We start from the raw sequence: 12,936 nt of genomic DNA, 5'->3' as shown, positions 1-12,936 counted from the left end.
CACAAGCCACCCCCATTTCACTGTCCCTCCCTGCCTTGGAACAGAGCACAAAAGATTATGCTGAATAGATTCCCCCCTATTCTCCCATTCCAAGGGGTACCTTTTCCTGATGACGAGGAAATACACCAGCCCTGTGCTCAGGACAACAGCAGCCAGAACTCCAACCACAATGCCAGCAATGACCCCAGCAGACAGGGAGGAATCTGGCACACCCAGGAAAATGGGATTCAGGGCCAGAAGCGGGGAGTAGGACCTCAGATATTCCTATAGCTGTGAAGGATCCAGAACATCCCCAAGAGGTGGGCAAGGCCCAGGTATGTGGTAGAAGAAGGAGTCCAAGGTCACTATGGGAAGCCTATGGGGATGGGAAGGGGGGGGGGCAGGAGCATCTCCTAAGGGAGAAGCACCAAAGGATATGTTTGTAGGGTTAAGGAACCTTGAGTTATTTCTAGGGCCATGGGAGGGCCTGAAGATATTTTGAGGCAGGTAGGGACCTAGTTCTATTCCCAGAGCATGAGGGCTCAGAAGCATTTATTGAGAGGGGAGGACCACTCCTTCCTTTGGGGAGTGAAGGGAGTGCACTGATTGGTTAAATCACAGGCTTTATCCCCCCAGTCATCACAGGAACCCCAAAGCTTGGGGGCCAGGGGTGATTGCCCCACTTTGTCATGACTTCTGGCTTGGAGACACAAGTAGGGACTACTTTTTCTTTGTTCTCAATTCATGGACTGGAGGGGCTAGAGGCCGGTGATCTCCCCAGGGCCCCAAGGAAGATGGAAGGGCTATCTCAGGGAGACAAGCCCAGAGACTCACCAACCACCCTGATGGTGACTGTAGCTGAGCGGATCACTTGGGTCAAGTTGTTCCATGCCAGGCACATGCAGGTTCCCTGATGATCCCAGGTTATAACCTCGATAGTGAGCAGGGACCCATCCTGTTCCAATGGGCTGGTGCTATTGAGGGACCAGTGATACTGGGCAGCCGGCTGAGAATGAGCAATGCACAGTAAGGCCAGAGTAGAGCCAAGCTTAATCTCAATGCTGTTGACCCTGCTGGACTCGTATTCCGGAATGATATAGATAGGGTCAGGTCCATCTGTAAAGATAGGAAGAAATCAAAGACAGAAGGGGAAATTTTGCTAGATTTGGAATTATAAAACATAGGATTTATATTCTGGCCAGAACCCTACCTAGAGGTATGATCCTGGGCAAGTCCTTTCCCCCCAGGCTTCATTTTCCTCATCTAAAATTGGGTAATTGGACAAGATGATTTCCAAAGGTTTTCCCTGCTCTACCATCCCATGATTCTGTGGTTTTTAGTCTGGTTTATTAGGTGTTGGATATGAGAAATGGAAATGAGACCTATGTGCAATTACTCTGGTCAAACCACTTAATCTCCTTGATCCTCAGTTTCCTCAATTGCAAAATGGGGATAAAAAGAGGACTCCTATGGTTGCTGAGAGAATCAAATGAAAAAGCATATATAAAGTGTTTTGCAAACCTTAAAATGATTTTATAATTATATTGTAATATATTACATCAGTACATATAATAAGATATTTATACATATATAATATTTTTATTATTAAATGCTTAAATCTTAAACTGCTTTTTTATTACAGGGAGGTTGATTTTAGGTGAGCATAAAGAACTTCTTCCTTCTGAAAGCTCTCCTCCCATTGAACAATTAATTGTCTCCAAAAGACAGAGGTCTTTAAAGCAAGGGAATGACTAGTAGTGAAATAATAGTGGATATAATAGACTATAAGCTCCTGAGGACAAAATGTTTTCTAATCTGATGTAACCTATCACCTACATCTATTGATCTATCTATTTTGCATAATAAAATTTTATTGGCTTGGCTTGAAAAAAATTACTTTTTTTTTTTAATCTGCATGATGTTAGACTCTCTGAGCCCCAGTTTCCTCATCTGTAAAATGGAAGAGCTGGTCCAGATGGCCTCTAGATCTAGGATGTCTCTGATCACCCCCTAGATAAATATAAGGATAAAAATAGCTTTGTTTTTCTCTTCATATCCTCTGCCCCAGCATGGTGTCTAGAACATGTTTGTTGGTCAAAATGCTGTTATCTTTTGACTCAAAGATCCCACAACTAGGGACACACCCCAAGGAAGTCAGTGATAAAAAGAACACCAAAATATTCCCAGCAGCATTGTTTATAGTAGGAGAGAATTGGAAACAAAGGAGAATTGATCCAGGCTAAAGAAAGTGTGGCCCATGAATGAGATGGAATCCCACTGTGCCAGAAATGACAAATGTGATAAAAACAGAGAAATCTGAGAAGACTTCTATGAACTGATGCAAAGAGAAGTAAGCAGAGTCAGGGAATCCACATCTGCACTGACAACCACAAAGCAAAATAGAAAGAATGCCACCACCAACAACACAAAACTGAATGACCATGCTTGAACCCTAGAAAAGAGACATGCAAATGTGTCTCCCTTCTTTCTGTCAGAGGTAGGAGAGTGGAACATTGCATCTAAAGGTTGCCCTGATGTGTTTTTAGAAAAAAAAACAATTCTAAACAGCCTTTTCATCCTCTTTCTTTTGTATTTCTTGTCATAAAAGATCGAGAAGAGAAAAAAGATGTAATGAGAAAGAAAAGAAGAAAGGTTAGGATAGGATAGAGAATAGACTTGTGATTTCATTGACATAAGGACTTCCTCTATAAAAAAAGATTTCCTTTTCCAATTTAGGTCAGCACTTTTCCTTTCATTGATAATCTGAAAGTGTCAACTCAAATACAGAAAGGATAAAAAAAATTTTCCCAGGATCATAGAAGGTATATACGAAAATGTGATATATATATATATATATATATATTAAAAGATATATTTGTTTAAAAAATATTAGCCATCAAAAGCAATAAATGCTTTCTGATCAAAGTACTGAATAGGGTCACTTACAATTCACAGTCAAAGACACTGGGTCACTGATGTTCCTGCTAATCAAGTTCCAGGTGGCACATTGATATTGCCCAGCATCCTCCCTGTGGACCTGAGCTATGGTCAGTGACCGGTTCTCCTGGGACAGCACCAGTCGGTCACTCAATGGGATAATCTGGTTGTCCAAGAGCCACTGAACCTCAATCCCAGCATCTGGAGTATCACAGGTGAAGTTCACTGATCCCTCCTCCACAATGGAGGTGGTATTGGCCAACACACGGGGTTTGGTCACCTGTTCTGAAGGGAAACAGAAGAGACAATGCCCCCAAGGTTCCAGGATCTTTCCCTGGCACCCAAGCTTGAGGGGCTTCAAGATCATCAGATCTAGGTCTCTTATTATATAAATGAGGAAACAGAAACTCAGAACCATGAAGTGACTTCTCAAAATCACATGAATGACCAAGAGCAGAGCAAGGTTTTAAACACAGTCCTTGGGACCCATGGTCAGTACTTTGCACCCAACACATTCCCTTGGTCCAAAACTTTCACTCTCTCACTGCTCAAATCATCCTCAGCTGCTCCCACTCCAATTCATCCCAAAAAAAAAAAAAAAAGGAAACCAGGAATTTCCTCCCCAAGGAAACTGGGCAAAATGTCTCCAAACAGGTCAAGATCCAGGGACAAAGCCTGGCCTTTAGTTTTGATTTCACTAACTAGCAGTATGATCTTGTAAAGTCTCCCTCCCTTGTGGAGACCCACTCTCTTCATCTATAAAATGATATGGTGACCTCCAATTGATAAGGTGGGTTCTAAGCTATGACATTCTAGGATCTAAGGCTCTTCTCTGTTCTAAGGTCCCTTCCAGTTCTGACATTTTTTGGTTCTAAGCTTCTTCCCAGCTCTGATATCTTCTGTTCTAAAGACCCTTTCAGTTCTGGCATTCCCTGTTCTAAGACCTTTCTCACTTTGACAATCCTTGTTCTTTCATTCCAACTCTGACTTGGGTGATACTACATCTGAGTAAAGAAGAAGGGAGCCGGCTGGGCTCAGCAGTCTCATGGGGACTCACCAGCCACCTTGAGAGTGACAGATGCTGAAGTAGACTTTCCAGTCAGCCAATTCTTCACTGTACATTTGAAATTCCCTTCATTATTCTTGGAAGCCCTTGGGATGTAGTAATTGCACTCAGAAATCCCCAGGTTAGATTCATTTAAATACCAGGCACAGGTAGGAACAGGGTTTGATTCAACCTGACACTTGAAGGTGAGGCTGGAATTAATTTCCACTCCAATGGTGCTGCCCCAAATGGAGTCAGTATCTGGCATGATCGTGACCTCATCTGGTCCATCTACAAAGAAAGGATAGAGTGTTAAGACTCTTCATTCTCTTCAATATAAGGATTAATTGTACAAGGTCCTTCCTTGCCTTAACTTTCTTCTGTCCTGTCCATGATTCCTCATGGGGACCTTCTCTCCTTTCAGGGCTCTGTGGAGCTACCAAAATCTACTTGGCTGGCCCTGAGTTTTCCTAGAGCTCCTAGTCCACATGTTGGATGCTGGACAGCTCCACTTGGGCAGTATAGAAAGGAGCACTGAGCTAGGAAGCAAGCAGTAGTCTTCCTTTCTCCTCCCCTAACATAAGGGACAGGGTTCTCTTCCAGCTTCCTATGGCTTAACATAGTTTGTGAAGCCTGCTCTCTTCTCTACTCTAGCCCATTCTCCCTTTAAGAGCGTGTGTGTGTGTGTGTGTGTGTGTGTGTGTGTGTGTACGCGCACACATCTCTTTCCCTGTATCTGACTGCAAACTCCCCAAGAGCAGGGTTTATGTCATGGCTATCTTTATATCCTTGGCTTCAGAGAAGAGTCTAAATGTAGTAGGTGATTAATAGATGCTTGTTAAAGTGAACCAAATAGAATAGATTAGAATTTAATGGATTAGAATTGAAGTTATTTAAATTAAAATGAAATGAATGGAAAAGATAAATATGAATTGAAGTAAAATCAATGGACTGAAATTAACTGAATGAATTTTAACTGAATTCATGATTTTTAAAAAAGTAAAGGAAAGATTATTATCATTGGATGTGCACCCTAAGTTTTGAGAGTCCAGATTCTAAAGGTTTAGAGGCTATACGGGTAACATGTTATGACTTAGTAATGAATTTTCTTTAATTTTGTTACCCTTTATTTTCACATTATCTTTATTTCTAAATATTCCCCACCCTCTTCTATTCAATGGATTATTTCTTATATCAAAGAATCAAAAATAGAGAAAATTAGCTTAGCTGAATTTTTCTAGATCAGTAAAACAAGCCAACAAGTAAACTGAGTATGACATCTTATGCAATATTCCTCTAGAAGTTGGCCTTTTCTCTCTAAAACACCTATTCTATATGTGTTTTGTATGTTGTACTTCTTTATAGTCAAATTGTGTAGAGGGCTGGAACTCTGGAGAAGTATACTTGAAACAAGGTGTTAACTCAGTGGAATTGATGAGATAATGGTTCTCTAGTTCCCATATATACTTAGTACTTAGTAAGGTGATGTAATAGTTCTCTAGTTCACACAATCATTATGCCATAATGATGTAACTACCATAACGTATATAAGGGCCAAGAAGGACTGGAAGAGAGACATTCCATCTTTGACCAGCCTTATGATGGCCTTTCTGCCTCCTGCACTAAGCTCAGACTGGGCCAGAATAAAGAATCTAGACTCCATTCTTGTCCATTCTCATGGTGTCCATCCTGCTGAAACCAAGGCCCTTCTGGAGGACCTCCAGAAAGCTAGCCTGGATATTACAGTACTGTCATAGCCCAGTGGACAGAGCATTGGATCCACAATCAGGAAGACCTGAATTCAAACTTCACATTTGTTTGCCTCAGTGTAAAATATAAATGGAGACAATGATAGCACCTATATCCCAGAATTATTATGAGAATACCTTAAATAAGGTGATCAGCAGTTAATTTGTTATTGTTGAGTCATTTCAGTCATGTTCAACTCTTTGGGATATCATTTGGGATTTTCTTGCAAAAGATAGTAGAACAGGTTACCATTTTCTTTTCCAATTCATTTTACAGATGAGAAAATTGAAGTCAACAAGGATAATTTACTTAAAGATCTGAGGCCAGATTTGAACTCACAAAAATGAATCTTCCTGATCCCAGGTCTGGTACTCCATGTACTACACCATCTACTTAACAAAATAAATAAATAAAAAGTTGAGGGACTTGCCCAGAGTGACTTAGCTAGTAAGTATCTGAGCTTGGATTAAAACACATAAAGATGAGTCTTGGAAATTCAATGACTGGCATGACATCCACTGAGCCACCTAACTGTCCTAGCACCTTGTAGGCTCTTTTTCCTTTCTACCTTTTCCATTAGTATATAAGTTCCTTGAGGGTTGGGGCTATTAGCTTGTTCCTTATGCCTACAGGTTTTACCACAATAGCTATAATGTAATAAGTGCTCAATTAAAAGCTTCTTAGTATATTGAATTGAAGGATAATGAATCAAATTGACAAGAATTCAATATTGTTATGAACTGATTTGAAAACCACTTAGATGAATTTAATTAAAATGTATTTAACTGAAATAAACTTGTTGAATTGTTGTTGAAATGAATAGAATTGATATAAATTGAACTGCACTGAGATGAAATTAATTTAATTGAATCTCATTGAAAATAATAGAATGAAATTGAACTTAATCAAACAAATTGAATCGAACTGGAAAAAAAGCAAATAATATTGGTATAAGTTAAAATAAAAGAAATTGAAATGGATTGAATTGAATCATCTGATTAGAAAAATTTAAGTATGACTGGTGTGAATTCAATTAAACTGTCCTGAAATTAATTTAGTCTATTTAGATTTAATAGAAATAAACAGGATTGAATCTTCAAAATGAGTTTAATTAAATTATTACATCAATCTAAGCCATTGGCCATAATCTGGTATGTCCTTCTTACTCAGCACTGGCCTTAGGCACACATTTTCATCTGCCCTCACTCAGAAGAGTAGAGGACAGTTGGCATCTCAGCTTGCTTGGCTCAATGGGCGTAATCCTTTCCCATCATTTGAGTATCCTCAGATCCCAGCTCCTTCCCATATAGATCCTGCTCTGTTGAGTCCCCTGTCTGCTGCTGCTTATGTCAGAGGGGATGGGGGAAAGTGTATAGATGCCTTTCCTATCACAGACTCACAGCATATCTGTCACCCTCATCCCAGATAGGGCTCAGTTTCCTTTAAGGTTCATCAGCATTTCAGGATCTTCAAGTGGTACAAGCAGAATTCAAATTCACATCTCCTGACTCCAGAATGAGGAAGGTGGGGAGAAGTTAAGGGTGGAGGTAGACAACATGAAAACAGGGTAAGATAAATACAGGATAAATGAGAACTTGTCTCTGAAGGAACACCATGTAATTAGGGAGGATGGAGAAAGTCTTGCAGAATTTCTAGGGGTACAATGGGACGCAAGCATTTGGGGAATGGGAGGCCAGAAAGAAAGTCCCATGTAAAGGGGACTTTTGAAGAGATCTAGGGATTGTAAGGTGAAAAGGAAGAGCATTCTAAGCAGACATAGAGATGGAAGACTGAAAGCCAGGTTTGGGGACAGCACGGTGAGGTTAGAATGCAGGAAGGGGATAATAAGCGGGTCCTATGACCCATAAATCTGCAAGAACGTAAAAAGCATCTCCTACATCAAACATCGTTGGGAACTGGGGGTAGATTTTTCATTGGTCAGTTGTTTCAGTCGTATCCAACTCTCTGTGACCCCATTTGAGGTCTTCTTCGCAGAGACACTGGAGTGGTATGACATTTCCTTCTCCAGCTCATTTTACAAATGAGGAAACTGAGACAAATAGGACTAAGCGTCTTGCCCAGCATCACACGGTTAGTAGGTGACTGAGATCAGATTTAAACTCATGACAATAGTTCTTCCTGATCCCGGTTTTTATGCACTGTGGTGCCACCTAGTGGCCTTTTAGGGATAAATACAAAAACAAAAATCAGATAGTCCCTGACCTCAAAGAGCTTCCTTCTATTCTATCAAAAGAGATATAAGCAGATAGATAGATAGATAGATAGACAGATAGATAGACAAACAGACATATAGATGGATGGATGGATGGATGGATAGATGGATGATAAAGAGGCAGACAGGATAGATAGATAAATAGATACATACATAAATATAAACCACAGGGAAGGAGAGACCAGTATGTAGAGGTGGGGAGGAAGGAGTTATGAAGAATAGTTTCAACTTGGAAGTCGTGTTTGAGTTTAGCTTTGAAAGAAATCACACATTCCAAGAGACCAACGTGATCAGGGATTGTATTCCAGGTGAGGGGGTGGGGAAGAAAAGGAGGGGGCTCACGCAAAGGCATGAAAATAAGAGATGGAATGTTGCATATGAAGAAATAAAAATGCCCTTTGGCTAATACGTCCATGAAGCCATTGACCCTGGATCAGGGATCTACATGCCTACCCTATTCTCTCCTGATTCACCTCATCCTCTTGGTTTCCACTGTACTTAGAATCCAGAGTGAGCCCATTCTCAGGGCAACCAATTTCCTCCTGTGAATCTCTGTGTCCCTAACAATTGGCCACCACTAACAATGTAAGTCATCTCAATGAAGTGGCCACTCACAATCTTTCAGAGTCTCAGAACCAAAAGAAATCTTAGTATCTTCCAGAGGAACTTGGAAAAAATCCCTGAGGGCATCCCTGAAAAGATGGTTGGTATAAATGTCTCTTGAGAAGATCTGGGATAAAATTCTGACTGTTATTACCTTCCAGTATGACTTTAGGAAAGTTAGTTCTCCTTGACTTTCTTCTCTGGGGTAAGATCCTCGTTTTACTGAATGGATAACTTTTAAACCCCATGGCATGATTCTATGGCCACTCTGAGATCCTCTCTAGCTCTGAGATTCTGTGATCTGGGCCATCCCAATCCTGAACAAGAATTTCTTCTGTTACCTAATAAGTGATCAACCCTCTAAAAGAAAACCTCGATACCTACTCAGCCTATGCTGCTGAGGAAAGATATGAGATCCGGGTTCAGTTCCCTAAAGGGAAGGGGAGATACTCACAGTAGACAATCAGATTAAAGTCATCACTTTTCTGGAAGCCCACAGGATTCCAGGCTTCACAATGGTAGTATCCACTGTCCCTTCTAGTGACATTGTGAAAGATGACAGTCTTGTTATCTGAAGACAAGGAGAGTCGTGGACTGGATGGAAGTTCTGTATTATTCAGGAACCATCTGATGCTGACATCCACATCATCGGGATTACACATGAGCTTCACCACACTCTTAAACTCAATGATGGACTCTCTATACTCCCTAGTGAGGTTGGGTTTTGATGGTTTCACTGGGACAAAAGAGAAGAAAGGTTAACCCAAGGTGCCAGAGGAGAGGGCATACCCATAGCTGACACAGTCGGTCAGTCAATAATTATTTATTAAATTCATCCAATGTGCCCACTCCTGGGGATAAAAAGAATAGTACAAGATAGTACCTGCCTTGCAGAGCTTATAATCTAATGGAGAAAGAATATGCAAAGAACTATGGACTTTTGTCCCAGGGGACTGAAAGTAAAGAGTTTTAAATAGAATCCTTCCACAATGTGGAAATAATTTGGCTAAGCACCTGGTAAACAAGAGTAATTACTTAAAATTGAAAGCTATGATGTAATGAACTTCTTCTCTTTCACGGTAACTCTTCCCTAGCCTAACCCCACTTTGTTTTCTTCCCTGACTCCCCAACAGCAATCTTCTAGCATCCTGGGATCTCTGCTGACTCTCACCTTCCCAAACATTGAATTGAGAGTGTTTTCGTGCCACTTATCCCCAAGTATAGGGGCTGCTGATCCAGATTTGGCTAGAAGGAGCAAAGAAAAAGAGCCAACAGAGCAGAGAGAATAAGAGGGAATATCTAAGAGGGAGTCACTGCAGCTAAGCCAGCGTCATGATTGATCAGAGAGAAAATCCAAGGAAGTGATCTAGACAAAGACTAAAAGCAAAGGGACAAGTATTTATGAGAGAAGGAAAGCCTGCCCTGTGCATTAGAAAGCAAGGAAATCAATTTCATGGGATTCTCAGAAGTAATAAATAGCAAGAAATTCCAGAGTGGATCAGAAGCAGATTTTTAATGTTTAAGAAATAACTATACTAATTTGCAAAGGGAGAATGTCATTAGCAAAAATTAGGCCAGTTGGAAATATCAATATGGACTCAAATTAGAGGCTCTTTACTTTTTCTATATCATGAACCCCCATGGGAAGTCTAATGAGGCCTCTAGATCCCTTCTCAGCTTCCCTTCTCAGAATCATGTTTTTAAATGCAGAAGATGAATTAAATAGAATCACAAATTAAACCAATTCTTTTGAAATTAAGTTTTCCATTTCCTTCACAGGCTAATTGTATATTATTTCAGAGTCCAATTCTTTTTGTGCAGTAAAATAAATGTTTGGACATGTATACTTATTTTGTAGTTAATTTATACTTTAACATATTTAACATGTATTAGTCAACCTGCAATCTAAGGGAGGGGGGTGGGGGAAAGGAGGGGAAAAATTGGAACAAAAGGTTTGGTAATTGTCAATGCTGTAAAATTACCCATACATATAACTTATAAAAAGCTATAATAAAAAAAAGAAATTAAGTTTTCAAGTTTTTTTTTAAAAAGCAATTTCAAGGACTGCAGATTATGAACCCCAGACTGAGGAAGATGCTTTTCTTAAAAAAAAAAAATCATAACATATACAGGTGGTTATGATGAGCAGAAATTTCTTTATCTTGTGTCGCCATTTTGTAATAAAATGTGTATATTTATAAGATAGTGCTCACTCAAGATGGCTAAGATCACATATATGGCATCTATTAATTCTCAATTGTGTTTCCTTTTTTAAATACTGAAATCATTTAAATAACTTTTTACAAATAATATGGAAATTCCAAAAATGATTGACTATCATTTCAAAAACTGTTGTTGTTCAATCATTTTCAGTCTTTCCTGACTCTCCATGATCCCTTGTGGGGTTTTCTTGACAAAAATACTAGAGTGGTTTGCCATTTCCTTCTCCAGGTCATTTTACAGATGAGGAAACTGAAGTAAACACCTCAGGATTACACAGATAGGAAATAGCTGAGACCAGATTTGAACTCAGGAAGATGAGTTTTCCTGGCTCCAGACCCAGCACTCTATCTACTGTGTCACCTAGCTGCCCCCATTTAAAATTTTTAAAATGAATGTTTTTTATTCCTTAATATTTATATTTTGCCATCAGGGCATATATTTTTCTGACTACAATAATCAATTCTTCTACCACTGATTTCATAAACGTGTCACTGACTCTCAAGAGTATTTTTAAAGAAATATAACTATGGATATGTATAATGAAATCCCTGAAAAGGTCCTGTATATTTAAATTTCCACTGTCTGAAATTATAATTATATTTATTGTTTTCAGACCCATCACAATATATCATACAATTTAAAATAACACAAACACTACAGGAAGAATTTGTTGTTTGTATTCATTGGTGGAAACTTAGGAAGGCACCAAAGAGATGATCTCAGCTCTGCTACTTACTCTCTATATGACTCTAAGTGAATCACTGAACATCCCCGGGCCTCAATTCCCTCATCTATAAAAAAGGAGGATAACTGATTCAATAACCTCTAAGATTCCTTTCAGATAGGAGCAAAGTCAGGATTTGAACCCTAACCTTTTGACTTCAAGTCTAATATTCTTTCTACTATCCCTTAATAAATTACCATCAGAGTTTACCTGGTCATCCTACCAGATTCTTTCTTTTAACCAACTTGTCTGTGAAATTCTGTTCCCTGGCTAAGGTCCTGATTTGGGGAAATGCACTTCCTTTGCTAAGAAGAATTTTAGCCCCTCAATCTGTGGCATCAATTGAGCACCCTACAGCTTTCCTCGAGCCTGCTTCCCCTACCACCCTGTACTTTCCTACATGTCCCCCCTCTCCTTCCTCCATCCATGGTTTGGGGACTGGACTTTTTAGAGGAGAAGGCCCATCCCCATTTTTCCTATTTCACCCCTTGTATGACTATCCTCTTCTCTCCAGGGATATTCTTCCTACTGCCCTGTGCAGTCCCTATTTTACAAGTGAGGAAACAAGACAAATGAGTTAAGTGATTTACCCAGAATAAACCCTTAAGTATCTGAGGATGGATTTGAATCAGGACTTTCTGACTCTTAGTCCTTTTCTGACTTCAGTACTTCTAAGGGTACTGAATCTAATCCCAATATGAGTGACAACTGTGGCAAAAGGGACAACTTTGCTTTTGAACACAAATGTCCTGACTGAGACTTTATCCCTTCTACAAAAGCAGGTCAATTCTCAAGGGACAGAAATAGATGTGAGGAAAGAAGGGTCTCCCCCCCAAACTAAATACACACACACACACACACACACACACACGCATGCACGCACGTATGCACACCAAAACCCAAATCTCTTAGCTGTCATGGATCCAGTTCCAACTATTGAGTGACTTACCATAGACTTGGAAACTTTCTGTTGCCCAAATCAACCCATTGACTCTGGTGTTTACAAGGATGGTGTAGTTTTCCGAGTCAGTCACTTTGACTCCCTTGATGATGAGGGAACCAGTAGACTGCAAGCACTCCCGGTTGGTAAATGCAGGACCTATGGCCACTTTCTCTGTCTCAGTGTAATAAGACAGAATGCTTCTCAGAAAACCTGTCCCTCGAAACCAGGTGATATCGACATAACTTCCCTCCTGGAGGCCGTGGAGGGAGAGAAGGACATCGTCACCCACACCAGCGATGGATGGCTGAGAGATGATGGTAAGCTGGGCAGCACCTAGCAGGCTCCATAATGTAAGAAGAGGGGCTGGGAGAGAGGAGAGAGACCATTGAGAACCACTGAACAAGGGCCACGTCATCAACTTACGGTGGGAGCTTCCTTTAAGATAGAAAAGTGTGCCTAAAGAAGCTGAAGAAGGGAAGCAGGGCATGGCTTTGGGGGGA

At 40.2% G+C, this 12,936-nt stretch overlaps 1 protein-coding gene across 1 annotated transcript in view; it reads right to left on the bottom strand.

Annotated features, from left to right (window-relative positions):
* LOC127557565 (carcinoembryonic antigen-related cell adhesion molecule 20-like) overlaps nt 1–12,936 on the bottom strand; it is a 46,991-nt gene that overhangs the window by 8,436 nt on the left and 25,619 nt on the right. The window contains exons 2-7 of the mRNA XM_051990877.1: nt 12,443–12,799; nt 9,001–9,282; nt 3,974–4,252; nt 2,926–3,201; nt 818–1,095; nt 101–264 (exon numbers count right to left, since the gene is read on the bottom strand). Of these exons, the coding sequence (XP_051846837.1) occupies nt 101–264; nt 818–1,095; nt 2,926–3,201; nt 3,974–4,252; nt 9,001–9,282; nt 12,443–12,799 (1,636 nt within the window). The remainder of the gene's footprint in view (nt 1–100; nt 265–817; nt 1,096–2,925; nt 3,202–3,973; nt 4,253–9,000; nt 9,283–12,442; nt 12,800–12,936) is intronic.

The sequence above is a fragment of the Antechinus flavipes genome, chromosome 3 (genome assembly GCF_016432865.1).
Source record: "Antechinus flavipes isolate AdamAnt ecotype Samford, QLD, Australia chromosome 3, AdamAnt_v2, whole genome shotgun sequence".
NCBI lineage: Eukaryota > Metazoa > Chordata > Mammalia > Dasyuromorphia > Dasyuridae > Antechinus > Antechinus flavipes.
This window is presented reverse-complemented; position numbering and strand designations above follow the sequence as displayed.